This window comes from Suricata suricatta, chromosome X (assembly GCF_006229205.1).
Source record: "Suricata suricatta isolate VVHF042 chromosome X, meerkat_22Aug2017_6uvM2_HiC, whole genome shotgun sequence".
NCBI classification, from domain to species: Eukaryota; Metazoa; Chordata; class Mammalia; order Carnivora; family Herpestidae; genus Suricata; species Suricata suricatta.
In genome coordinates, this window is record NC_043717.1 from 61,642,570 (window position 1) to 61,668,558 (window position 25,989).

The 25,989-nt window shown below is 35.0% G+C and overlaps 1 protein-coding gene across 4 annotated transcripts in view; it reads right to left on the reverse strand.

The window, feature by feature from the left end:
• Positions 1 to 3,182: 3,182 nt before the first annotated feature.
• The window catches only part of CHM (CHM Rab escort protein), a 236,416-nt gene continuing 213,609 nt past the window's right edge, over positions 3,183 to 25,989 (reverse strand). For 2 of the 4 annotated variants that reach the window (XM_029930787.1, XM_029930786.1), the window contains 3 exons: positions 19,303 to 19,401; positions 12,293 to 12,453; positions 3,183 to 6,608 (listed from right to left, as the gene is read on the reverse strand). In XM_029930787.1, coding sequence (XP_029786647.1) covers positions 6,417 to 6,608; positions 12,293 to 12,453; positions 19,303 to 19,401 — 452 coding nt within the window. In that variant the 3' untranslated portion in view covers positions 3,183 to 6,416. Of the gene's footprint in view, positions 6,609 to 12,292; positions 12,454 to 19,221; positions 19,242 to 19,302; positions 19,402 to 21,944; positions 22,016 to 25,989 lie in introns of those variants that run through there. The other 2 variants (XM_029930789.1, XM_029930788.1) reach the window with 2 other exon arrangements.

Here is a 25,989-nt window from a genome sequence, read left to right on the forward strand (position 1 = left end):
TCTGAGATACAACCTCACACCAGTCAGACAGGCTACAATAAACAAATCAGGAGATTATAGATGCTGGTGAAGCTGTGGAGAAATGGGCACCCTCCTACACTGTTGGTGGGAATGTAAACTGCTGTAGCTGCTCTGGAAAACAGTGTGGAGGTTCCTGAAATAATTAACAGTAGAACCCCCCCCTATAATCCAGCAATAGCACTGCTAGGGATTTACCCAAGGGATACCTGAGTGCTGATGCATAGGGGCACATGTATCCCAACATTCACAGCAGTACTTTCAACAACAGCCAAATCATGGAAAGAGCCTAAAGGTCCATCAGCTGATAAATGGATCAGGAAGATGTGGTTTATATATGCAATGGAATACTGCATAGAAACGAGAAAGAATGAAATCTTGTCATTGGTAGCAATGTGGATGGACCTCGAGGGTGCCATACTAAGTGAAATAAGTCAGGCAGAGGACAGATACCTTATGTTTTCATTCATAAGTGGAACAGGAGAATCTTAAAAGAGGACCATGGGGGAGGGGAAGGGTGAAAAATAGTTGGGGAGAGGGAGGCAGGCAATCCATAAGAGACTCTTGAATACTGAGAACAAACTGAGGGCTCATGGGGGAGGGGGTGAGGAGAAAGATGGTGATGGGCATGGAGGAGGGCACTTGTGGGGATGAGCACTGGGTTTTTTATGGAAACCAAGTTGACAATAAAGTATAAAAGAAAAAAATTGCTATGAAAAGTTTTAAAGACAAAAATAGGAAATAGAAACACCCATAAGCTTAACCTAGATTTAATCACTGTTGACTGTTTATTATATATATTCCCTTCACCTATTTTTTAAAAATCTCTACAGATGCTTTTTTAAAAAAATTACCATTATGACACCCAATAGTTAAAGTTATCTTTGATATCAACTAACATCCAGACAATATTCAATCCCTACGACTGTCTCAAATTGGTTTGTTTAATTTTTTATTGTCAAATTGATTTCCATACAACACCCAATGCTCTTCTCCACAAGTGCCCTCCTCCATCACCACCACTTTCCCCCCTCCCCCTTTCCCTTCAACCCTCAGTTCATTTTCAGCATTCAATAGTCTCTCAAGTTTTGCATCCCTCTCTCTCCCCAACTCTGTTTCCCTCTTCCCCTCCCCCTGGTCCCCCATTAGGTTTCTCCTGTTTTCCTGTTAGACCTATGAGTGCAAACATATGGTTTCTGTCCTTCTCTGCCTGGCTTATTTCACTTAGCATGACACCCTCAAGGTCCATCCACTTTCCTACAAATGGCCATATGTCATTCTTTCTCAAACGTTTATTTATTCATGCAAGGTCAGAACAAGGTCAGCATGTTGCACTTGGTTGATACATCTCTAAAGTCTGTTTTATTTTGTAACAGTGCTCCCTTCATTTTATTTGTGTCAGTTAATTGTTGATAGAATCAGATTATTTGTCCGGTAGAATTTTATACATTGTATCTTCATGGTGTCATTAAATATGCCCTTCTATCCCCCCAATGTCTATAAATTGGTAGTTAAATATAGAGGCTTGATTTTACTGAGATTTTAATTTTAATTTTGGCAAGAATGCCTCCCAGTTAGTGCTGTGCACTTAGTATTACCACACAATACCACACAAACATCTTGTTTTCTACTTGTAGTGTTTTTAAGATTGATCACTAGGTTCAGGTGATGTCTGCATCAAACTATTATCACTAAAGGTTTTAATAATAATAAACATTGCCTGGGTCCATTACTAATTGGGTTTACAAAATGGTGATTTTTTTTCTAATTCTATCATTCCTCATGTAATTATAAATGGTGATACTTCCATAACTATTCTCCTTCAACAACTATTCACATACCCTGAAAATACAATTTTTACAGGAAAGGCATAATAATTGCTTCTTCTTATTTTCTAGAATAGAAAAGGTTGGTGCCATAACAATGAAAGCAAAGCAAGATGAAAAATAGTATTATTTAATAGATACTAATACTAATATATTAGATACTATTAAAAATGAGAATAGAAAATTTAGAGCTAGTATTTTATCTTTTAATCTCTACAATCAAATCCTCTGCTAAACTGATAGTCTCTCTCTCTCTTTATCCACACATGAAAATCCTGAATAACTCACTATCGCTTCTAGATCAGCAAGTGTCCATGTCTAAAGAATATTTCTTTTAGGCATAAACTGTCTCATTGAGAAAAAGAGGATTTATACATGCAAGTCCCATTAATATAAATAGGAGTTACCAGAATAAATCACTCTGCAGTGATAGGTAAAAAGATGCTCCAGTCTACTAGAATTCAAATTTTAATGATTACCTGTCAAACGGCACTAAGAGTCATCATCACCAGGAGGAGTAGACGTGGCAACTTGTATGGGAAGGGCATGGCATTGCAGTCCCACAGCTAAACTATATTAATGGAAAGAAAACTTTCCTTCAAAATGTGATGTGGGATGCTAAGTGTTAAACCACTTAACGAATGCTTTTAAAAAATCCACCATTAAAGAGAATTCAAATATCTAATCATTTGTTTAAAAAAAAAAAAGTGTGAATATTGTATGAGCTCCAAGGTGCTTGAAGGATAATACAGCTACTTGTTTAAAAATTAAATTGACCTTATTTTTCTTAAATTTGATTTATGAATCATCTCACAGATAAATCATCAGCTTTGAAAGAGTCCTGTTATCTTTTGAATGTATTATATCTGACACATTTTAGGAAATTACCTGGAATTGACAGAACATGTCACTCTGCTTTAATTATTTGATTCAAGAACAAATAATAGTTCAGTGAATGATTTCTGCATAAAAAGAACATCAGCAGTCTTATCTATTTCAAGTAAGTTGTTAGGGACTCAACCACCAAAGAGAAAAACATTTCAGGTTCTCATTCACCAAGCAAATATGAAAAATATTTCATATTCTTATACACTAAGTGAGATGTGAAAACAGTTTGTAGGCAATCAATGTACTATAAAACCATAGCCCATGCCTCACAGCACTGATTTCAAACAGAATGAGATCTGATGCTGGCATCTAGAACAATTTGCTAAGTAAATCAACCCATATTTCATTTGATTACCTTTCTCACAAACCTGACACAGCTGACAAATGCTTAGAAACAAAACCAAGTATACAACTGGACAATTGTTTAAATAATAGACTGATACCAACAAATACTTCTAAGACAATCTTTAATTTCTTGGCATATATGCAAAAATTTAACATTGAAAAATACTAAACCATGCCTAAAAGTCATCAAAACATACTCCTATTTCCTCTAAAAATTATTATTGTTTCAAAATCATGAATAATCATATTTATGGTTTTGAAGTGCACATAAGAATATTAACCAAGGATAGAGCTAATTCATTCAATATCAATAACAGTAATTAACTTATTTGTGAGAAAATTATTTAATTATTGCTTTAAAGGATAAATATGATTTAGCAATCAAATTTCAACAAAAAATTGTGAGATCTTTAGGACTTTAGGCAAAGTCTACCTTCTTGGGAAAAATAGCTATGACAGAAGTTAATCATTATCATGGTCATTATTTCAGTTAAAGGGCTGCCAATCTCAGAAACTACCATTCTTAGAAGTTAACTATTAATGTGGCCATTTTACTATGGGCAACTAAATATTACTGGAAATGGGAAAATTTAATTCAGTTTTCCTATAGAAAAATACCTAAATTTATAGTATCTATCTACCTACCTACCTACCTACCTACCTACTTACCAACCTACCTACCTTCCTATTCTTCTGGGTAGGCATACCAACTAGACAAAGACACAGGGTAATTAATTTTCATATAGATTACTAAGCTGTGTGGTATTATTGTTTTTGATAAAAGAGCATGCAGAACTAAACATTTTAAACATATGAATCAGAATTCTTTGACAATAATGTTCAACATTTTAAATTAGCTACTGAAACTTCTGTATTGCATATAACATATTCACTTTATTCATATAACTTCAGGCTTATGGTTTTACAACAAAACCAAAACGGTTTTTCTTTTTTTATTTAACAGTATAAAAGAATAACAGTATTTAAGATAGCTGAAAAGAAAGCTCTTAGAATGATTTCTATTATATTCTGAGGCAACAGGAAATATTTAAGGTTCTTTATCAAAATGTTTTAAACAGTTGTATAATATTTTAATCACTACTAATCATATTTAGGAACTTTTAAATATTTCAATAGTATTTAATACAGAACTTGGAAGAGAGATTATGAGGATGCTTAATGGATAAAATAGGGTACAATATGGGTTGGGACATAAGACCACAAAATATCACCTTCCTTGTCTGCATATATATAGCTGCAGTAAAGCTATCATAATTTTCTAGTTATTATTCTGAGCCTACTCTGAATGGTTGTTTACATAAATGTGTATGCTGCATTCAAGAAACCTTAACCCTTAGACTGTAACAAAGCACAGTATTTTAATTGGTGCAACTGTATTCAAACTCAATACTTCCATATATAACGGGATCTTTCATATTGTTGGTATTGAGGGGCAGGGCCAATACCTGGTGATTCTAGGTATGTATTGTGCATTTAGACCATGGCATAAGCTGGGTTTTGGGAAACATGATTTAAGATCTGAATCTATTAACAAATTAGATTATAATGTGATTCCACTATATCTGATTTGTAAAATATAAAAGGGGAAGAGAGACACAGAAGGGTCCAAAGAGATAGGAGATGAGCTGTACAATGGGTAGAACAGTTAGGAGCACCCTGAGAGGCTGGGAATGTTTTTTTTTTTTTTCACCTGGATTCAGTTATAGCTACAGGGGATAGGGAAGGTGAGGCCAGGGCTACATTCCTTGGTTCTTTTCATTTCCTAGAAATCAGTGACCTGACAGAGATAGCTTCCTTTAAGATCTTCTCTAAAATCTGGAGAGCTCATAGCCCCCCTGCAACTGAAGTAAGAACTATGTGCTTTCTACTATAGCTACGGCTCTCTGATTGGCAATGTAGGCCAGATTGCACAATAAACATTTTATGTATTTAATTATTGAAACAAATTAAATCCAAACTATTGCTCAAAAAAGCAAATCATCATGCTTGGCTTCTAGAAAAATTTTTACATTGTCATGGTCACTGTAACTAGGTTTCCTGGCTATGTATAACCCTAACAATTTAATGTTAATTGTATATTAGGGTTTACCAATTGTCATACTGTATAGAGAGTTTTTAGTGACTTTAGGCTTACCTACCAGAAAAGGAATATGAAGAATTTATATAGTGCTTTCCTTATTAAGATTCAAAACCACAATTCCATTACTATGTTTTATGGTCTATAAGACTATAAAATACTAACTTGGGAAATAGTTTTATTTTAAAAGCTTAATGCAATAAAAGCACTGTGATCTACTGTATTGGGGGAGTTGACAGCAAACAATTTGCTGCATGAGATTTTTGATATTTACCTTCAAGTCAAGGGGAAAACAACCCCTTCCTACCCCCAGAAAAACCATCTAAAGGATTGCACTGTATTTATCTTCAGAATCATTCTCCTAAGGCAGGCAGTGTGTTACTATTTCCACCTTACATATGGAGAAAGTGAGCCCTACTTTTAGACAAAATAAACAATTTGTCTAATCTCATCAGTAATATAGCTAGGACTAAACTGGGTCCATATCCAGTTAGGCTCTAGTTACTTGACAGAATTTCCACATACTGATGAGCATATCCAAATCTTTCCTTCCATTCCTTCAGTCCCATATACTTTCCTAGTGGGTAAATGATTCACATACAAATAGCACTACTAACATTTAAAAATGTTGAGTAATGGACTCATGATTCGCTTGTAAGAATGTGTACCTTAATATTGGCATTTTCAATAATTCTCAAGATAGAAAACCAAAGAAACCTCTACTGCAAACATAGCCTCCTGGCTAGATCAAGATATTTTAGATTCCCTCAATTACATTTACATGTGCTTTTATCATTGTTGCCATCATGCTTATATCTATAAAGAAAATAGAATTAAAATAATCAAAGGAAATACATGACCGGATGCTTCTGAAGATGTGGATTTCAAAGATCCAAAGTGGTAAGCAAAAGCTTTCCTAATACCACAAAATCTTTAATAATGCATAGGCCCACTTTCATATCCATAGCTATATTCCTGGGAATCCATCCACTTATATTCATCTGCTAATTCCTCAGGTGTGTTATTTTAAAGCAGGCAAGCCAATGTGCTTTACAAGTGTTTGTGTTCTTTCAATATCCTCTTCAAGGAAAATCTCCTTTTGGATTTCTATGCCCTGTTCTCTTGGCAATTATGTATGTCAACCTGCTGCTGTTTTCTAACCCTTTTCAAACCTTTCTTCCATGAAGACTCTGAGGCCAGGAGGAATTTTCAGAGTGGGTGTATAGTTTGGTGTATATCCATCACTGAGAGGACCCCTCTGGATTTCCCAGGCTTGTGCTTTCCTTGGGAGTCTCTGAGTTCGCTTCTGGTATGAAACTAGATTCCGACACCTCTGATTGTAAACTATCCCCATCAATGATAACGTCTTCAGGATTTGGTGGGGGTGGACAGAAGTCTTCGTTAGGGCAGACTTGCTGGAAAAGTGTTTCAGCCTGGCCAGGGAAAAAAGGACACAATAGTTTTTGGTTATCAGTTTAAAATGTATATGCCTTTCTGAAATTATTTTAAAAAATGAAGTTATGACCCTTGAAAATTTCTTTTTAAGTTACAAAATTTTATCAAGTATACATGATCTTTTAAAAATCCACACTCAGAATTTCATGACCTTTCTCCAATTCTGTGCATGCATTCTGGCCCACTTTTCATGTATTATCAGTACTTGACCAGATTATCAAGTGTTAAATAGCTGAGAATTTAAAGAAAATTCATTCTATGTGTCACTATGAATACAATTTCCTTAATACTCTATGTAATTTCCCAATAGAGCCTGTTTGTGATAGCTATACAAATTTAGCATATAATAAGAAAATTCTTCATTAAAAGCAAGAAAATTCTTCATTATTTGCTCAACAATTTTCTTTTCTGGAATAATTGACCTCCCCATGGACTTTAAGGAGTATAACATAGTGTTCAATATCATGAACTCTGAATAGATGGCCATGTGCAAATGCTGGGGCTCTGCCATTTAGCAGCAATGCAATTTGGGGGAATGCTTTATTAACTTCTGAACCTTGGTTTCCTTGTCTATAAAATGGCAGAGACTAACTAAGCCTCTATATATGGTAGTTGTTATCACTGTTATTAATAATAAGTTAAAATGTGAAAATTTAAGCTGAGCTTAGTCTGGCAGGGTAAGAGAATAAGAACGTGAATGTGATCTTAATTAATGACAAATACATACATACACACATGTGAAAGTAAATGTAGCAAGAAACATTCCTATTCTATTCTAAACATATCTCTACTTTTGTTTAGATGAATACAGCTCATTGTTAGATCAGGGTGCCTGCTATACTAGGAAGCTTGCACTCTATCCTATTAGTAAACAAAAGCTATTAAATGTTTTTTTTTAAAGATATATGCTTATTTAAAAGGCTACAGTGTCTTTCCATACTGCTTCAATCCTTCTTCCTGACATGCACACAAAGTCATCCATTAGGTTAGAAGTTGACAATTATGGTTCACAGGCCAAATCCAGCCTGTTTTTATAAATAAAGTTTTATTGGAACATAGCCACTCCCAATCATTTTCTATTTTCTATGGCTGTTTTTGCACTGTAATGGCAGGGCTGAGTAGATGCAAAAGTTACAACAGGGGTGGTGAAATCTAAACTATTTACCATTTGACTATCTATAGTTGGTAGACCCATGCATCAGGTGATTAAAACTGACATTCCTTGTGAGTGGGTGGAAGGACAGTAAATAGAAACTTTTGAGCTCTGATATCAAGTTGAAAGAAGAGATAGAAAAATAGTTTCTTTCCTTCTTGAGTATAGTTCAAGAGTATATTTTTGGGTATGCTATTTTACTATAACTATTTTGAAACGAAATATTTGAGATGCCTTATTAACTCCCTACCCAGGAACTTACCATAATGTTTGCTGGAGACACTTAGCTCCTAGAAGCAGGAGGAGTGAGGTCAGTCAGAGCCTCCATCTCACAATTTAGTTCCTCTAATGGTCTTTTTGTCTTTTATCTCAACCTTGTCTTACTATAGAAGTTCTCTCTCCCCCTCGTTTCCTTTCACTCTCTGCATGCAATCAATGGCCAAATCTTTGAACAGTCTTCTGTCCTACTTCTTGACTCCACTTTTTCCTTCCCTCTAGACATTGCCCAGGCATACATCATCTTTCTCTTAGACAATAGCAACATCTCAGAACTGGACTGGTCACCTTGCCTCTAGGGTTCCCTCAGGTAGTCCATCTCCATACTGGCTTCAGAAGGGTCTATGGAAATAAAATTGTTTATGCCATTTTCTGGCTTAAAACAGGATAAAAACCCAAGATCCTTATTATGGAATACAAAACTCTACAGGCCTACTTCACTGGACTTATCATTTATTTCATCCCATCTTCACTTTCAGACCTTTTGCTTCACTAATACCTATTTATGGGTATTCTCCTAAACACACCATGTTTATATCCTGGATTGGTGCAGATGTTGGAATGTTTCAATTATCTTCCATTTGTATGGGGGATTTGCTACTCATCTTTTACATCTCTGTAAAGTTCTTTGACTCCTAAATAGAGCTCATGGCTCCTCTGTTTTTGAACTTTGATATTATTCTATTATTGCACATACTGCACTTCAGTGTCGTTTGTTTAAATGTTCTTCTCCTTACTAGACAGTGATTCCTCCAAGGATGACAAGGACTGGGTTTCATTCAATTCTGGATCCTTAGTTCCTGGTGTGGAGTAGGAATCCAAATATACATGTTTTTAAAGCATTGAAGAACTTTAAAAACTGTATATTGTACAAGTGTTGAATATAAATAATAATAGTTATTAATACTACTACTTTACTTCTACTCCAGTTCCTGTGTGTGTTGCACCTTGTCTCCCTTTTATTACCTCCCTATAGGATACATTTTCCCCCTGAACCTCAGTCCCTGTGGCTGGATGCCACCCTCTGTTTCCATATATCCTGATCACATTCTGTCTCCTAGGATTGCCAACCAACCACAGGCTACTGCATCACCATTATTTGTGTTCTACCTACTTGTGGAACTCTCACCATCAAGCCCATTTGCCACTGGCCCTCACTGATGCCAATTTCCTACAGCCATCCTCCAGCTCTTACCGTCTTTCCTCTAATTGCTGGAACCTCTTAGGGTCAACTGCCATGTTCTGGAAGGTGTATCTAATGCTTCTTGGTCTGCTGCATTTTATTTGCTAACTAAGCCTCCATTGTGAGAGTTATCATAAAGAGGCTAGTTCAGAGTAGTGAATTGTTAGCTTTTAAATCCTCTTGTCCGTTTTAAGTCAAAAGTTAGCTTAAAGGGTAGTTTCAGGTGGCTAAAAACATTAAGAAGACACAATTGTATGGGGACCTGTTTTCTTTATATTGGGAAGTATAGAGAGGACACACTGAGTTATTGAAGACATCCCTATGTTTATTTAACACACATCTACACAAAATATTTAAAAAATTTAATCTAGCAGTTTAATGTAATTAGAATGTACCATCCACATTAACAAGATGAAAGTAGCACAGCACACTTGATGAATGTACAAGCACTGGGGTCCAACAGGCTTGAATTTAAGTTTGGGCCCACAAATTTACCAGCTATGTGATCTTTGGACAAGTTATTTAGCACCTGTTGGGTCTTAGTTTCCTCATCTGTAAAATGGGCATGTCAAACAGATACTCAAATGGTTGTGAGGATCAAACAAAATAATATATATGTGACGCTTAGGATATTGTCTGGCACCCAGAAAATACTCAATGACTGGTGGCTTTAGAAAATGTGACACCTAAAATTGCCCTCTCCCTCAATGGCATGAGAAAGTGAAGGATAATGCAATATGTGAGCAAATTCATAGGTCATATGATCTATAAAACTAGTCTTCAACTTACAAATTCTGTACCAAAAGTCATAAACAAATTGCTATTTTGCCATAAAGAAAACATACTAAATGGTGGTTAGGGTTCCCACATCAGCCAATTTAAACGATTTTACACCTGAAATATAATACAAAGAATACAGTACTATATAATTATTCTTGTTCTCCTGGTAGTGGCACCTCCTAGGGGATGGGGCCTCCTGAAGGAGTGAGCTATAAATGATCTTGGGGGTAGAGTAATATAGGCCAGTCTGTTCATCAGTGTGTGTGGTAGATGAGATACTACTTGTATTAAGAAAAGATATCATATGCCATTTTGGGGGGAAAATGAAGTAAGAAAGCATAAGAAACAGCAAGTCACAGAAAAAAAATCACAATTATCACTTACGCTAGCATCATTGTGGTGCTAATAGAGAATGTCTTGGTGTGTTCTTGCACACTTTAACTTGTATTAAACAAAGATTATTTAATATTTTTAGTATGTTTTCAAATCATAAATAGCTCCATATGAATACAAGAGAGACAGGTCTATGCTCTTCAACATCTATCCATTTACAAATAAGAAAAGCAGATGCAAACTTGCTAACTGGTAAAATAATGCACTTTATTTGTAAAAAGGGAAATCTGTAGGTGCTTATAGTTGCTACATAGGGAAAGCCTACGCAATGTTCTAAGAGCTTTTATAGACACTTTGGAAAACAAAAGTAATCAATTAGGGTTAAACATAGGATGAAATACTGAAATTAGAACAGTTTTTCTGAATACATTATTTGTATATATTATTATTGATGTCCTTTAAAATGAACTAGAACCATCTTGGGTTCCTATTAAACTAATAGAACGAATGATGGAGGACTTCCCAATTTTGATATCACTGGCTGAATAGGATTATTCAGGGTCACCATTAGACTCAAGATGAGAAACAGAATGTGGCAAAAACTATAGATGCATGGGGTCATGGCCTTGCCACTGTGACTAAAAATTAAAGGGTCAATGATGAGGTCATTTTCTCCTATGAGATCCCTGTCACCAGTAGGATTGAAACTTGCATCTTTGGTTTTAAAACAATGTTAAATTATCAATTTATTGATTCAATAGTTATGCCAATTATATCTATGAAAAGTTTAGACTTGTGCCTCAAAAAATATATTGTACTCTTCTTTCCTGTCAAGTACAGAGAAATATATTTATATATGCACATGGATCTTCATCGGAATAGAATCATAGTTCTCTTTTGGCGGCTCTTCTCAGCCTGTGTTCTACCAGTTCATAGCCTTGCCCAGAAGTGCTGTCACAAAATTCCACCTTGATTTAGCATATTCCTCAGCAGCTATGACGGTAGCTTTTGGGACACCAGCTTGTGTCAAAACATTAAAGGAATCATGTTAACTGTAAAAAACTAAGTTAGATGTTCTTTTCCTAAATAAAAATATATGTTAAGACCATTTAAAAATGATATTTTGTATGTAATTACTTACTAACTTAGGTTTACTCCTTTTGAAATGACTCAAAAGTTAACAAAGAGAAATGGTTCTTGTATTTCAAAATAATAAGAGGCCAATAGTTTATTTTTTATCTTTTAAACATTTTTATTATTTAAAAATTTTTTTCTTTTATATTTGTCAAGTTGGTTTTCATGTAACACTCAGTGCCCATCCTGACAAGTGCCCTCCTCCATGCCCATCACTCCCCTTCTCCTCTCCACCTCCCCTATCAGCCCTCAGTTTGTTCTCAGTATTCAAGAGTGTCTCATGGTTTGCCTCCCTCCCTCTTCCCAACTATATTTCACCCGTCCCCTCCCCCATGGTTCTGTTATGTTTCTCCTGTTCCACTTATGAGTGAAAACATATGGTATCTGTCCTTTTCTGTCTGACTTATTTCACTTAGCATGACACCCTTCAGTTCCATCCATGTTGCTACAAATAGAGGCCAACAGTTTAAATTAGAAACAAAGTTTCTTTGGAAAACAGGCATTATAAATTCATTTTCCAGAATCTGTATTTCTAACATCTTCCGTCCTTATTCCCACAATGGAACTCCTAAATGCTCTCTTGAAATTCACTATTATAGATAAGAATGTAAAAATATTGGATACTTTATTTAAAGAAGCTTTGTCATTCATAGGAAAAAGTTAATGGGCAAATTACAGAGATGGTATTAAATGACAGAGATGCTTTTCTAGTCTTCTTCCCCACATCCCAAAGGAAAAAACAACTCACTTTTCCTACTACACCAACTCTTTAATACAAAACTGAGAAACACGAACAGCCTTACCAGTTTGACTGCATTATCATTTCCTAAACCACAGTCTGGGCCAGAGCAGACATAAACATTGGATGGTAAATCATTATAAGAGTTCCTGCTGACATCTGAAGAATCTCTCATATTGAAGTAAAGAGCCCACAGAAGTCTTGGTTTTTCATTTTCTTCATTTTCTAAATGTAGACATAAATTTTAGTCACATCTAAATGACATCCTGTCATTTAGTACAATTACTAACAAAGTCATGACTATATAGTGTAGTAAATCAGAGCTTTACATGTAAAAAAAATAGTAAATCTGTATCCACACACTCTAATACATGTGTATACTTCAAGGAATGATGGCTTTTCAACCTCAGATAAATACAATTTTAAAAATTATTTTGATTACTAGTATGTTACATAGATATAATACAAATTGTATTCTCTTCAATTTCTATTATTTCTCCTCAGCAGTATCATAGTGCTTCTGATCACATTCATCCTTAAATTATGTTGATGAAGAAGATAACACATTTTTTTATGTTTCACATAAGCAAACCAACTTGAAAATTATATATAGTAAGTCAATGATATATACAGGTTTATGAGATATCCAGAAGAGACAAGTCTATAGAGACAGGAAGTAAACTAGTGGTTGCTTAGACCTGGGGGAATTCAAGTAAGTGCGGGATGACTGCTAATGTATGTGAGGTTTCTATTATAGGTGATGGAAATATTCTGAAATTGTGGTGATGTTCAAACCATTTAATGATGAATATATTAAAAAACATTGAATTTTACATTTTAGGTGTGTGAACTGTATAGTATGTGAATTATATCTCAATAAATTCATAATTATATCTTAACATAATAATATAATTATAATAATATAATTAATAATTATTAATGGTATTAAAACACTGATAACCTAATTTAATGACACTTTGTCCTACTAGATTATAAAAGAAATGGCAACTGACAAACAACAAAAATAAGGTTGTGAGTGCTTGCTTAAGCAGCATATATACTAAAATTGGAACAAAAATAAAGATGTGAGACTTCAAGTTGTTTTTAGCAAACATTCTCTCATTTAACAGCAAGCATCTATTATGTATGCTAGGCATTGGCTAGCAGCTAGAGATACAAAAATAAATTAAACTTAGTCCTTAGGCTCCTGATTTTTCATATTCCCCAATACAGAGCCTAGCACATAAAAGATACTCAATGAACAATTTCTAAATTGATTTTAATCCTGTTTTCAGGTATAATCAAAATATGATGGGGGCGCCTGGGTGGCTCAGTCAGTTAAGTGTCCGACTTCGGCTCAGGTCACAATCTCACTGTTAGTGGGTTCAAACTCCACATTGGGCTCTGTGCTGAACGCTTGCGCAGAGCCTGGATCCTGCTTCGGATTCTGTGTCTCCTTCTCTCCCTGCCCCTCCCGCACTCACACTGTGTCGCTCAAAAATAAATAAATGTAAAAAAATTTAAAAAATGATGTGCTCATTAAAAGGTTTAGTCAGAGAAATACGTATACCATATGTTTTCACTCATATGTGGATCTTGAGAAACTTAACAAAAGAAGACGGGGAAGGGGAAGGGGAAAAAAAGTTAGAGAGAGAGGGAGGCAAACCATAAGTGACTCTTAAATACTAAGAACAAACTGACAGTTGATGGGTGGTGGAGGAGAGGGGAAAGTGGGTGATGGGCATTGAGGGGACACTTGTTGGGATGAACACTGGGTATTGTATGGAAACCAATTTGACAATAAATTATATTAAAAAATAAACAATTTAAAAATTAGAAAAAATAATAAATTAGTAACAACTTAAAAAAATAAAAATAAGAGGTTTAACCTGAGATGTATATGAAGATTACCCAAGACCATGGGGCATCTTGTGAATCATAAAGAAAATATTAAAGGTATAACTAGTTAATTAGCTCTTACTGTTAAACTGGAAATCAATTTAGAGAAATTCACAGCTAACCACAATATTCAATTAAAAAGAATTCCCAATTCCCCAATTGAGGATAAACAGGATTTTGTTATATTTAATTTAAACTATATCTACTACTTGAATACCAATTATGTTTTCTTTCTAGTTCATTTTGAATAATCCATTATTAGTGTGATAGGAAAAATAAACTCTGAATGGAAGAAGTGATCTCTTACAATGAATGCCCCTTCCTAATAGTAAGATCTATGAGTCTAAGGTATCACTAACTTCATGTAAACACATGATGGATAGTGAAACCTATTTATTGACAAAATAAAGGAACATAACAAACTCATATTTCACAGCTAAAACCAAATGGCTCTTAGTAAATTTATTGGTTAAGTTTAGTTCACTAAATCTTAAAGGAAGATAAACATACCTCCTGTGATCTGTGACACCAGACTCCATGAGCATTGCGGAAAAGTGGGCTAAGGTCTGGAATTCCTTTAATATTGCCCAGTCCAATTCTAAGCATACATGAAGAGAATTTATCTTGTATTCTGTGAAAGTTCCAGCTCAAAGGAGGGCTTTCAACCAACAGAAGTTGGGAAAAATAAATAATCCAATAGATTATAGGAAAGAAATTTCACTGAGATTGAAGCATTGAGAAGGAGCCATGAGGATGATGAAAAGTTGACATAGGCTGAATATAAATGCTCTAGATAGAATGGAGTTATCAGGCTTTAACCTTAAAACCCTCAAAGAGACATATAATTGCTTCATCTTTCTTTGAGGTCAGCTGGAAGGCAGAGAGATAGCTGGAAAAATAACATGCAGTTTTGAAGTACACAGCTGTCGAAAATAAATAGTAAAGCTGCTGAGGTTTGCCTGGGAATATATCACCTAACCAGGAGTAGAACTGGTTTTCTGTAGTATATCATTTCATCAATTAGATAGTGTAAATGATTAAACATGTAATAGGTAATTTAGTATAAGATCTTGGGCAAATTAAACGGGTAAGTACAGAATAAGATAGGCAGAAAAAAAATCAACAATGGCATACCAAATAAAGGCAATAAATGACCTATAGATACATGCATATTTAGGAAGAGACTATTTTAGTAAATAGCAAAGTGGCATGAGGCCAAAAGAGTAGGAGAGTGTCACAGCTGTGACCTAGTCTGGACACAACAAACACAAACAGGAATTAAGACAAGATATTTGCCTTCTGAGCCCAACAATTACCTAACATCTTTACCAGCCATGGACCTCAAAATAACGCTGTGAGGGGAATTTTTTTACGTTTTTGAGGTAGGAAATGAGTGAGATAGGATAAGATAATTTCACATGCCATGCACAAATGAAAAACAAAGAGCATGGTGCAGTAATGATAGTACATTGTACACATTTCAAGATATAGTACTAATGCAATTCTTGCTTCAATTCATAAAGTCTCAGTTTCCTAAGTAACAAAAGATATCACTTAAGATAGTTATACTACCGCTCAGTCAGTGCTTTGAAAGATATTCTGAAGTCTGGAAGAATTAATCCAGACTAGTATGAATGGTGAACAATCACCTGTTTTTTTCTTGCATGTACAATCAGGTTCATTAAGCATAAACCATCTCAAATTTCTTTGGACTTGGAAGTAGGAAAGGGTTTAGAGACCTTTGATGTTCTTAAAGGAGCCTGGGAGGTAGGAATTTTGGAAGTATTGGTAGAATTGTTTCTTAAGACAAAACATATGTCAAGAGCTCCAGGTGATATCTTAAATGTAAAAAGAGAAGGAACAGAAGGAATACCAACCATTCACAACCCTACTGGGATGTTGGGGCCCCTTCAGCCAAAAAGCCTGCAGAGGTGATTCCACTGTGACGGCAAAGCCTCCGGGGGGAGCGTATGTAATCGCAAAGTCCCTAACCTTGTCTAGGAAGGCGATACCTTGGATAACGGTTGGCCCTCCCCCCCATTTGAGGATCAGGACAAAAGAACAAAGGTCCTGGGAGACTGGGGTGCAGTGCTGTGTGGCCTTTGGGACCCTGCTTCCCCTGCTTGAAAATGTGTGCGCTTGACTGCTTGACTTAAGTGGATCAGAGACTGGGGTTAGTTCTCCTATTGTTCATGACACTTGGTAATTGTGGTTTCAGTAAATGGGCAGATTTTCTGATTGATACTTCTCCCCTAGTTAGAGGCACCTTACTCACAGACTATTGTTTGAACTTTTAAAGAAAAATAGCCTTGTCATAAGCTTCAGTTAATATTATACTATATACGCAAAATAAGACTCCTGCTGATGTATTTTTAGTGATAAATTATGTTTTTTGATCTTCTGTATTGTACTTCATTTCTGTCTTTAACTTTCTGTTCTCTCTTCTGTGAAAACAATAATCATTCTGAAACATGTGATTCCTAAGAAGTTACAAACAATGTAATCATTAAAAGAAAGATGTAATCATCTATGGTATATAAGACACCAAGTTTCACAGTAAAGTGTGGTCTCTTCCACCATTCATGTTATGTTATCTGTGTTCTTTCTTATAGATATTTCACTGACACCAACCCCCTACTCAGGGACCCTTAGACTCTGGTGCGTGGGCTGGTCCCCCGCACTGGGATTTCTCAGATACACCAACAAAGAAGTATTATATTTGAGAAGAGAACATTATTTTTTACAATAAATAAACTTCTGTGCAGGTAACTAGGCTGACTTTCAGAAAGACTTATGAAGCCCAGCACTAAACTTTATGTAGAACTCAAATTAAAAAAAAAAAAAAGAAAACAAGATCAAGTAATATTATTCCTTTGGCACACATTTTAACTGACTGAGCCACCCAGGCACCCCTGGCACACATTTTAAAACAAAATTGCAATGCTCTAAAGTATAACGTTTCCGATCACTATCAAGTAATTAAAATATAATAATAAAGGCCATTAATCTGTGAAAATAGGTGCTTTTGCTACAGAGGAGAATGTTTTTTTTTTAAATAGTTTACTGTCAAATTGGTTTCCATATAACACCCAGTGCTTCTCCCCACAAGTGCCCCCCACTATGACCATCACCCCTTCCCTCCTTCCCTCCCCCTCCCCCTTCAGTCCATGGTTCGTTTTCAGTATCAGTAGTCTCCCTTGATCTGTGTCCCTCACTCTCCCTCACTCTCTTTCCCCTTCCTCTCCCCATGGTCCCCTGCCAGGTCTCTCCTGTTACACCTATGAATGCAAACATGGTATCTGTCCTTCTCTGCCTGACTTATTTCGCTCAGCATGACTCCCTCGAAGTCTAAAAGTTGATATTGCTCATAAAGTTCCTTATTCTCATTTAGGCAGGAAAATGAAATGAGTTCTTTTCTCCAGGTGACTTTGCCTCTTTGACCTGCCATGGCCCAGTGCTCACTTTATCCTGTGACTCATTTTCAATAATTCCATCAGTATTTGTTCTAACATTTTAATTAAAATATGACCACTACCTCATCTTGATGATAAAAATGCCTATGTGTCAGTGAAAACTAGCTTTTAAGTGCCTCAGTGCACCTGAGGACCACGCTGAGCACATAGTTCTTTCTAAAGAATTTCAGTCAGATTCTAAACAATATATCATTTCAAAATGGGATTACTTTAATCAGAAGGATTAATGTTTAAAAATATAAAATGGCTAGAGAGTGCTAAGTAATGAACATGTAATTTGCCCAGCTCATTGTTTTTAAAAGAAAATTAAATGCATTTAGAAACTTAAGAGCAATGATATAAGATTCAAATTTAATATATTTTTTGAGACTACCACACAATGAAATTAAAACAAAAAATTGTGAAAAATTTTAGAAATGGAAGAAATTCAGAATTTTTATAAGCAAAGTAATTAAAGCCAAGGATAAATCCATGATTCCATATTAGATTTAGAACTATTATCATGTATCATAACTTTGCAATCAAATTTGTAACAATAATGCAAACATTTATATGAGACTTTCCAGTGTATAATTTGTAAATATGAAACAAACTAAATTCCAAATTAAAGTGAAATAAACTTTCCGATTTCAGGATTTTTTCAGGTAGCTAAAAAAGAAATAAATTAATCATACTGATACTAGTTCCTGAAAATGGAGTTTACTTATATAAATATAAATGCCCCTCTATGTACTATCTCTGCAGTAAGAAAACAAATAAGACACAGAGGAGATAAACTAAAAGAAAATACATCAGGTGGGAGTAAATAAATGGTTGCCTGAACAAACATAACATCCAAAGGAAATACAGATATATGACTCAGTGAGGAAACTAGTCATGATTCACGGGGACATGTAAATCCTACATAATAAAAGTCACTCTCACTTTATATAAATGAAATGAATAATATCCATCAGGCTACTTTTTTTATCATTTACACACAAAATATAGCACAATTTGCTCCATTCAGAGCTATAAGAGCTACCCTATGATATGAGGAGAAAAGTTAAAAAAATTTGTGGTTGAAAAACATTTTTCTACCATGAATAAATAGCATAGTGGCATATATATTTTGAGAGTTAAATATTTATTACACCACTAGCAAGCTACACATTAAAACACAATTATTAGGAATGATACATTTGTCATCTGTCAATTAATATTTTAATAATATTTAATATATCAACTTTTAAAAAATGATAACTTTTTTATAAAGGAATATATACTACATTTGTCAATTAATATTTTAATATTATATCAACTTTTTAAAAACAAAAACTTTTTTTGATAAAGGAATATATACTCTTATGTATAATATCTGTAAAATAAAAAAATGAAAAAATATAAGTTGTCCATAATTCCATCAAAACTAAGATTTACAGGCAGTCTTTTTTCTATGCATGTGAATATGTACACATATAAATGTGTATTTTTGCACTTAATTATACATGTTGAGTGTGAAATGTATATTTACCTTTATAGAGTGGAATATTTTCCCAGTTTTAGGAAGAGAATGTGTTCATTCATGCTACTACAACATGTAAGGATTGTTGCTGAATACATCACATTTCAGTCCAGGTTGCAGAAATCTTCATAAGATATCTAAGAGGGGTAATGTGGTTACTTTACCTTTCTATCATGAATTGTTGATTATTATTCTTACCTATCTCCGTTTCGGTATATGGAGTAAATAATTTCTGCACAATTGGTTCTAAATCTTCTCTTGCTGTTTTAGAAGATGTACAAGTCAAATGAACCAAATCTGTTTTTTAAAAAATAATATTTTGAGTTATTGCTTACAATGCATTTCACTGTGTAATACTCATTTTCAAAGCCCTAAGCTGGTGCTGTACGAAACAGAGAGCAGAGCACATCATGGCTCCTGCCTTTAAGGAGTTTATAATCTACTGATGGGAAACATGTAAAAACGATAACAATATGCTATATATGTTAATAGCTAAGATATGTGTTAACTAATAACTAAGAGCACACTAAGACTCAAGAAGAACGTCCATTTTGTAAAACTAGCAGAGTAGAAAAGTCTAGGAAACCATTTATTCATACAAAGAGCTTAACTTATCCTTATGACACTCCCAAAGAGGCTGGATAAAGGACTGCTAAGCAAAATACCTATGTAAAAAAGACTGAGTATTTACTTAAAGAACATAGTTCATATTCTTTGAGAGAATAATTCATTTATACAAACTTTACTGATAAGTTAACATATCATCTTTTCATTATAGGGTTCTCTAAGAAACCTTTTCAGGGAACATTATTGACTTAGAGTGATACATGTACTTGAAAGTCCATAAAATGGCACAAGTTAAAGCAGTATATAATATTTTCAGAAATTCCTAATCACTTTCCTTTTGCATTTACAGATTCATGGGGCCTGAGCCTCAGAAAATGTTTGCATTAGAGAATATCATGCACAAAAAAGGCCCTTCATAGGAGTGAAGCACTGTAGCATTTAGAATCGCTAAACAAAAAGTTCTCTGTACTGAAAGAAAGGACTAAGGGGATTCCTAAATGAAGACACTCCTATGGTCAAGGAAAGGACTTGGGGCAGGATAGAATAATAGTAAAAGAATATATTAGAGAATGGTATAAATACTAAGAAATTCTTTCCCCTAGAACACAAGTAGAAAAATACACCCACTTCTTTTCTGAAAGTTTAGAATAGTAGAGTTTTTTTTTAAACCCCAGAAGACAGCTCAAAGCTTATCATGGAAGTCAACATCAGAAGTGGGTTTTCATTATTAAAGTTTATCCCACATTCAACTATTTAAAAAAATATCTAACCATAAATTGATGACTTTTAATAACCATGTGAGGTAAAAAAAAAAAAAAAAATTTCAGGTCCACCAAACAATGTGATATTCCTAAGAAGGTTTCTGTTCTATGTAGGTAATGTTTTTACATGAATGTAACAATGATTCCCACTTATTCTGGGTTATTTTAGGATGTATGGTACTAAAATTTCAAAAGATATAATAACCTCCACAACAAAATTATTCCTAATTAACTAAAATTTTTCAAATGCCATATAACTTTGGTGGAAAGGGAATTTAAACTCCCTAGGTAACTGAATTAAATGAGGATGTAGAACTACAAAGGTAGAAATACTTGATAAAACTCAAGAGAAATTGTCCTGTCTCATAAAATACCAATATCCAGGCCAAAGTTTCCAATTTTCCAGTTCTTTCCTATTCAATTAATGTGTACTAGGGAAAAAGTAATGAACATAAATATAAATAAATGTATATTTGAATGTCTTAGTGGTAAACTACTGGTTCTGTTAAACAGGATATATAAAAGAAATATACTAGAATAATTACATCCTTATGTTTCCTATCAGAGTTCAGGAAATGTTAGCAAAAATTTCTAGTAGTTATGTCAGATTATCAGCTTGTGCTTAATGAGTTTTTATAGCAATTCTTAGAAATACTAAAGACATTAAAACATGGATTCTAATATATGAACTAGATTCTGATTAGATGCTAATTATTAAATGAACTACAAATTTAAGGTATAAACAACTATTTTTTTCTCCCTACAACCTCTTACATTTTCTGTTATCTATGTTGCTTCCTTGTATAGGTTATTCTGAATTACTGCATTTCTTCAAATCTGAGAGATTGTTGGTTATGTTTTTAAAATATAGATTATTTTCAATATTGGCTTCTTAATCTTCATAACTCATAAATCCTTTGCAAGGACAAGTTTTAGAGTTGGTTTTGCTTTTCTTTATCTGTCAAATTTAACTTTCACTTACATGGTTGTTCATTAAATACTTGTGGCAAAAGATAATTTGCTTCCCTGTCATAGGCAGACTAAGTACTCACAGGCTTAAATAGACATATATGTGTACACACATATATGTAGACATATACATACATTGGGAAAATTTTTACTAGTTTATTACATAAAATGTGGGAAATTATCTGACCAACCAGGATAGATAGAGGGAAAGTATCAATAGATAATCCTCTAATTATATAAATATGCCTGATAAATGGTCACTTTTAGACATCTATAAAATTCTCAACAGAAGTCAAAAGATTATGTAGAATTGACTACACAGCTAACTTGCATATGTCAGACACTATTCTATGCATGTTAGAAATATTATTTCATTTCACCTGTGCAACAGCCAACTGTTATCTTCATTTTACAGGTGAGAAAACAGGAACACTGGAGTTAAGCAGATTTCCTAAAGTCATGTCATTAGTAAGAGGAACAGCTGGGACTCAGAGATGGAATTCAAGGCCATGTGGTCTATCTCTAGAGTGCTGGCTCTTAGTCCATAAATGTTGGTGGGTAATTGTAATAATTTCCCGCAGAAGGCACAATCACTTAAAGCAGCAGTCTTCTAACTAGAGTGTGTACAAAGATACAAGAGGCCTTTTCACAAATTACAATAATTCTAAAGAAGTCAGCATCCAGTTGCTCAACCCTGCTTCCTTCCACTATTATTAAGCAATGAATTTCAATAAACTTATTTTGTGTTTAATAATTCTTTATCAAAATTGTAATATATGCATGATAGTTTAACTTTACACAAATAAAAATATTAATTACTAAATACAGAAGGCATTTCAAAAATACTTAGAAACTTTGTAAATTCCAGAAATTGTCCTGGAAATTTAAAAAAAATTCTACTTCCATTTATTTCTTTTAAACGACACCATGTTTCAGTACTCTAAAACTGGAATTAGAAAAATGATCTCTCTGATAATAAGCTGCTGTACTTTAGCAAGTTTTGGCTTTTGTTCTGAAACACAAAATAACTGGGATTTCTACTCAGTTTGCATGGCAATAACAACAAGCATATTTGAAAGTGGCAAAGTGCTCTAGAACACAACTAGATAACTATCAAAACATTCTGGATCTCCAAGAAATTGATCTGATTGACAGAACAAACTGCACTACTAGAGGGAGTGAGGAGACCACATCTAGGAAGGTAGGAAGTGCAGAAAAATGGAGCACTGGTGCTGTGGAGGGGAGACACAGTTGTGAAGAGAGAGAGAGAGAGAGAGAGAGAGAGAGAGAGAGAGAGAGAGAGAGAGAGAAGTGGACAGGGAAACTCACAAGGAGAACACTGCCCCAAAGCCACTGGCTGGGAATCAAGAGGGGTTGATTTTCATGAGTGTTTGCAAACAGCAGAGCTCAAAGACTGGAGTTTTAGAGGTCAGCAGGTTTGGCTAGGATAGAGCCCTGAAGATACTGCCCTACTCCTGGAGAGCAGGCAGGCAAACACCAGGGCAGACAGTGCGAGTTGAGGATCACCTAAGGCACATGAGGAAGACACTGTTTGCTCTTTTTGGGAGTGTACCTGTAAGAGGTAACATTCACAGAGATACCTATCTTGGAACAAAAAGCCAGTGGGTACCATTTGCCTCCACTTCCCCTCATCACAGGCACAGAGACACCTGCTGAGAGTGGCTAACTCAGATACTGTTTAGCCTGCTCCAAATGCCACTCACTTGAGCTCTAGCATAGCATTTCTCAGTCAAACCTGCATCCCTCCTAGCATGACAAGACACTCCACTTAAGACCAGCGCTAACTTCCGCTATAGCAGATTCCTAAACTCTGGGGTTTTAAAAGACAGCAGGCTTGGCTGGGAAAGAGCTTAATGTGCACTGCACTGCTCCAGCCAGGCAAGTGACCCAGAGAGAGACAACATGAAAATGGCATTTTGAAAAATGACATGGACACACAAGAGGAAATTATTCGTTCTTCTGAAAGTGCTTCCCTGAGAGCAGAAGCAGAGAGGACCCTCTCCAGGGACAAAGGATTTGGCTGGTGTCATCTCCCTCCCTTGCCTCTCAGCATAAAAGCACAGGAACACCTGCAGTAAACAGCACAACTCTAACACTGGCTGTCTAATTTGCTTACAAGTCCCACCCCGGCCCCAGTGCTCAGCAGGTACTAGTTTTCTTTGGAGAGTATGCCTAAGTCCCAGTACAATGGGTCCCATACCCAGATAACCAGCAGATATCCCCACACATACCATGTCTACTGACCAGAGAGTTCAGTAAGGCTTCAGTTCTAGTGGAAGTAGCATCAGGTCTCATTTAAGAAGAAAACCAGAACACATCAATTAAAACTTGATACAATATGGCCAAAGTCCAAAGACTCTCCACTGCAAGCCTGGAGAACCTCTGCAGATACTGACTTGAAAGGTACAGCAGCTGAAACACAGCATCAGAGAGAATGCAGCACACACCAGAGGCACTCCTTGAAAAGCCAAGCCCTGGACATTATATGACCTCTTATTCATGAAGCCATTACTCTCAGATGTAGGAAACATAATAGGGTTTTCTAACACACAGAGAACAGAGACTTAGACAAAATGCTAAGGCAGAGGAATTAATCCTAAAAGAAAGAATAAAAAAGGTCATAGTCAGAGATAAAATTGAAACAGACATAAGTAAAACACCTGAAATGAGACTATTAAAGCAATAATCATAAGGATATTTGTCAGGCTTGAGAAAATAATCGTAAGTTCAGGGAGGCCATTACCACAGAGATAAAAGAGTTAAAAAACAATCAGAAAGAAATGAAAAATGCAATATCTGAGACTTAAATAGATTGGATGTAATGACAACAAGGACAGAAGAAGCAGAGGAATGAATAAGGGATATACATGATAGAATAATGGAAAATAACGAAGCTGAAGAAAAGAGAGAGGGATTATGGATCACAGGAAATGTAGTAACATTTGTATCATAGGAGTCCAAGAGAAAAAAGAGAGAAAAAGGAGCAGAAGGTTTATTTGAGGAAATACTAGCTAATAACTTCCCTAATCTGAGGGAAGGAAACAGACATACAAATTCAACAGGCACAGAGAACTTCTAGGTAAATCAACAAAAGCAGGTGAACACAAAGACATACTGTAGTTAAATTTGCAAAATATGGGGATAAATAAAAAAATCCTAAAAGTGGCAAGGGAAAAGAAATCCACAAGTTACAAGAGGAAACAAATAAAGTTAACAATAGACTTTTCACAGAAACTTGTTGTGCCATAAGGGAGTGGCATGACATATTCAACATACTGAATGCGAAAAATTGGCAGCCAAAAATGCTCTATCCAGAAAGTTTATCATTCACAGGAGAGATAAAGAGCTTACCAGACAAATAAGAACTGAAGGAGCTCCTGACCACTAAACCAACTCTGCAAAAAATATTCAAGGGGATTCTCTGGGAAGGAAAAACCAAACGTGACAAAGAATAGAAAGGCACAGAGAAAATCTCCAGAATATAACAAGTAATAAAATAGCACTAAATTCCTACCTATAAAGAATTACTCTGAATGTAAATGGACAAAAATTTCCAATGAAAAGATACAGTGTTAAAATGGATTTAAAAAAATATAACCCATATATAGGCTGCCTATAAGAGACTCATTTTAGACCTAAGGACACCTGAAGATTGAAAGTGAGGGGCACAGAAGCATTTCTCATGCAAATGGAAGTCAAAAGAAAGCCAGAGTAGCCATACTTATATCAGACAAAAGAGACTTTAAGCCAAAGATTGTAACAAGAGATGAAGGGCAATATTAGCATAATAAAGGGGACTACCCAACAAGAAGATCTAACAACTATAAATACTTATGCCTCCAACATGAAAGCACCCAAATATATAAACAATGAATAACAAACATAAAATAACTCATTGGCAATAGAATAATAGTAGGAGACAGTAACACTTCTCTTATATCAATGGATAGATTATCGAAGCAGAAAATAAAAAAGGAAACAATGGCATTGAATGACACACTGGAATAGATGGACTTATCAGATATATTCAGAACATTCCAGCCTAAAGCAGCAGACTTTTTTTCAAGTGAACATGGGACATTCTCCAAAATAGATCACATAATAGGTTACAAATGGGGCCTCAAAAAGTACAGCAAGATTGAAATCATACCATGCATATTTTTCAACCACAATGCTATGAAACTTGAAATCAACCCCAAAGAAAAAAAATTTTGAAAGACCACAAATACATGGAGGCTAAATAACAGACTACTAAAGAATGGGTCAACCAGGAAATCAAAGAAGAAATTAAATGAACAAACAAGCAAACATGGAAATGGAAACAAATAGAAATGAAAACACTTTGGTTCAAAATCTTTGGGATAGTCCCTTGATGAGAGGAGCATAAATTGAGAAGGATCTCAGGGCTGTTGTTCCACTTCAACTGACCAAGGATGTAAAAGACCTATATGATGAAAACTATAGAAAACTTATGAAAGAGATCGAAGCAGACACCAAGAAATGGAAAAATATTCCTTGTTCATGGATAGGAAGAATAAACATTGTGAAAATGTCATTACTACCCAAA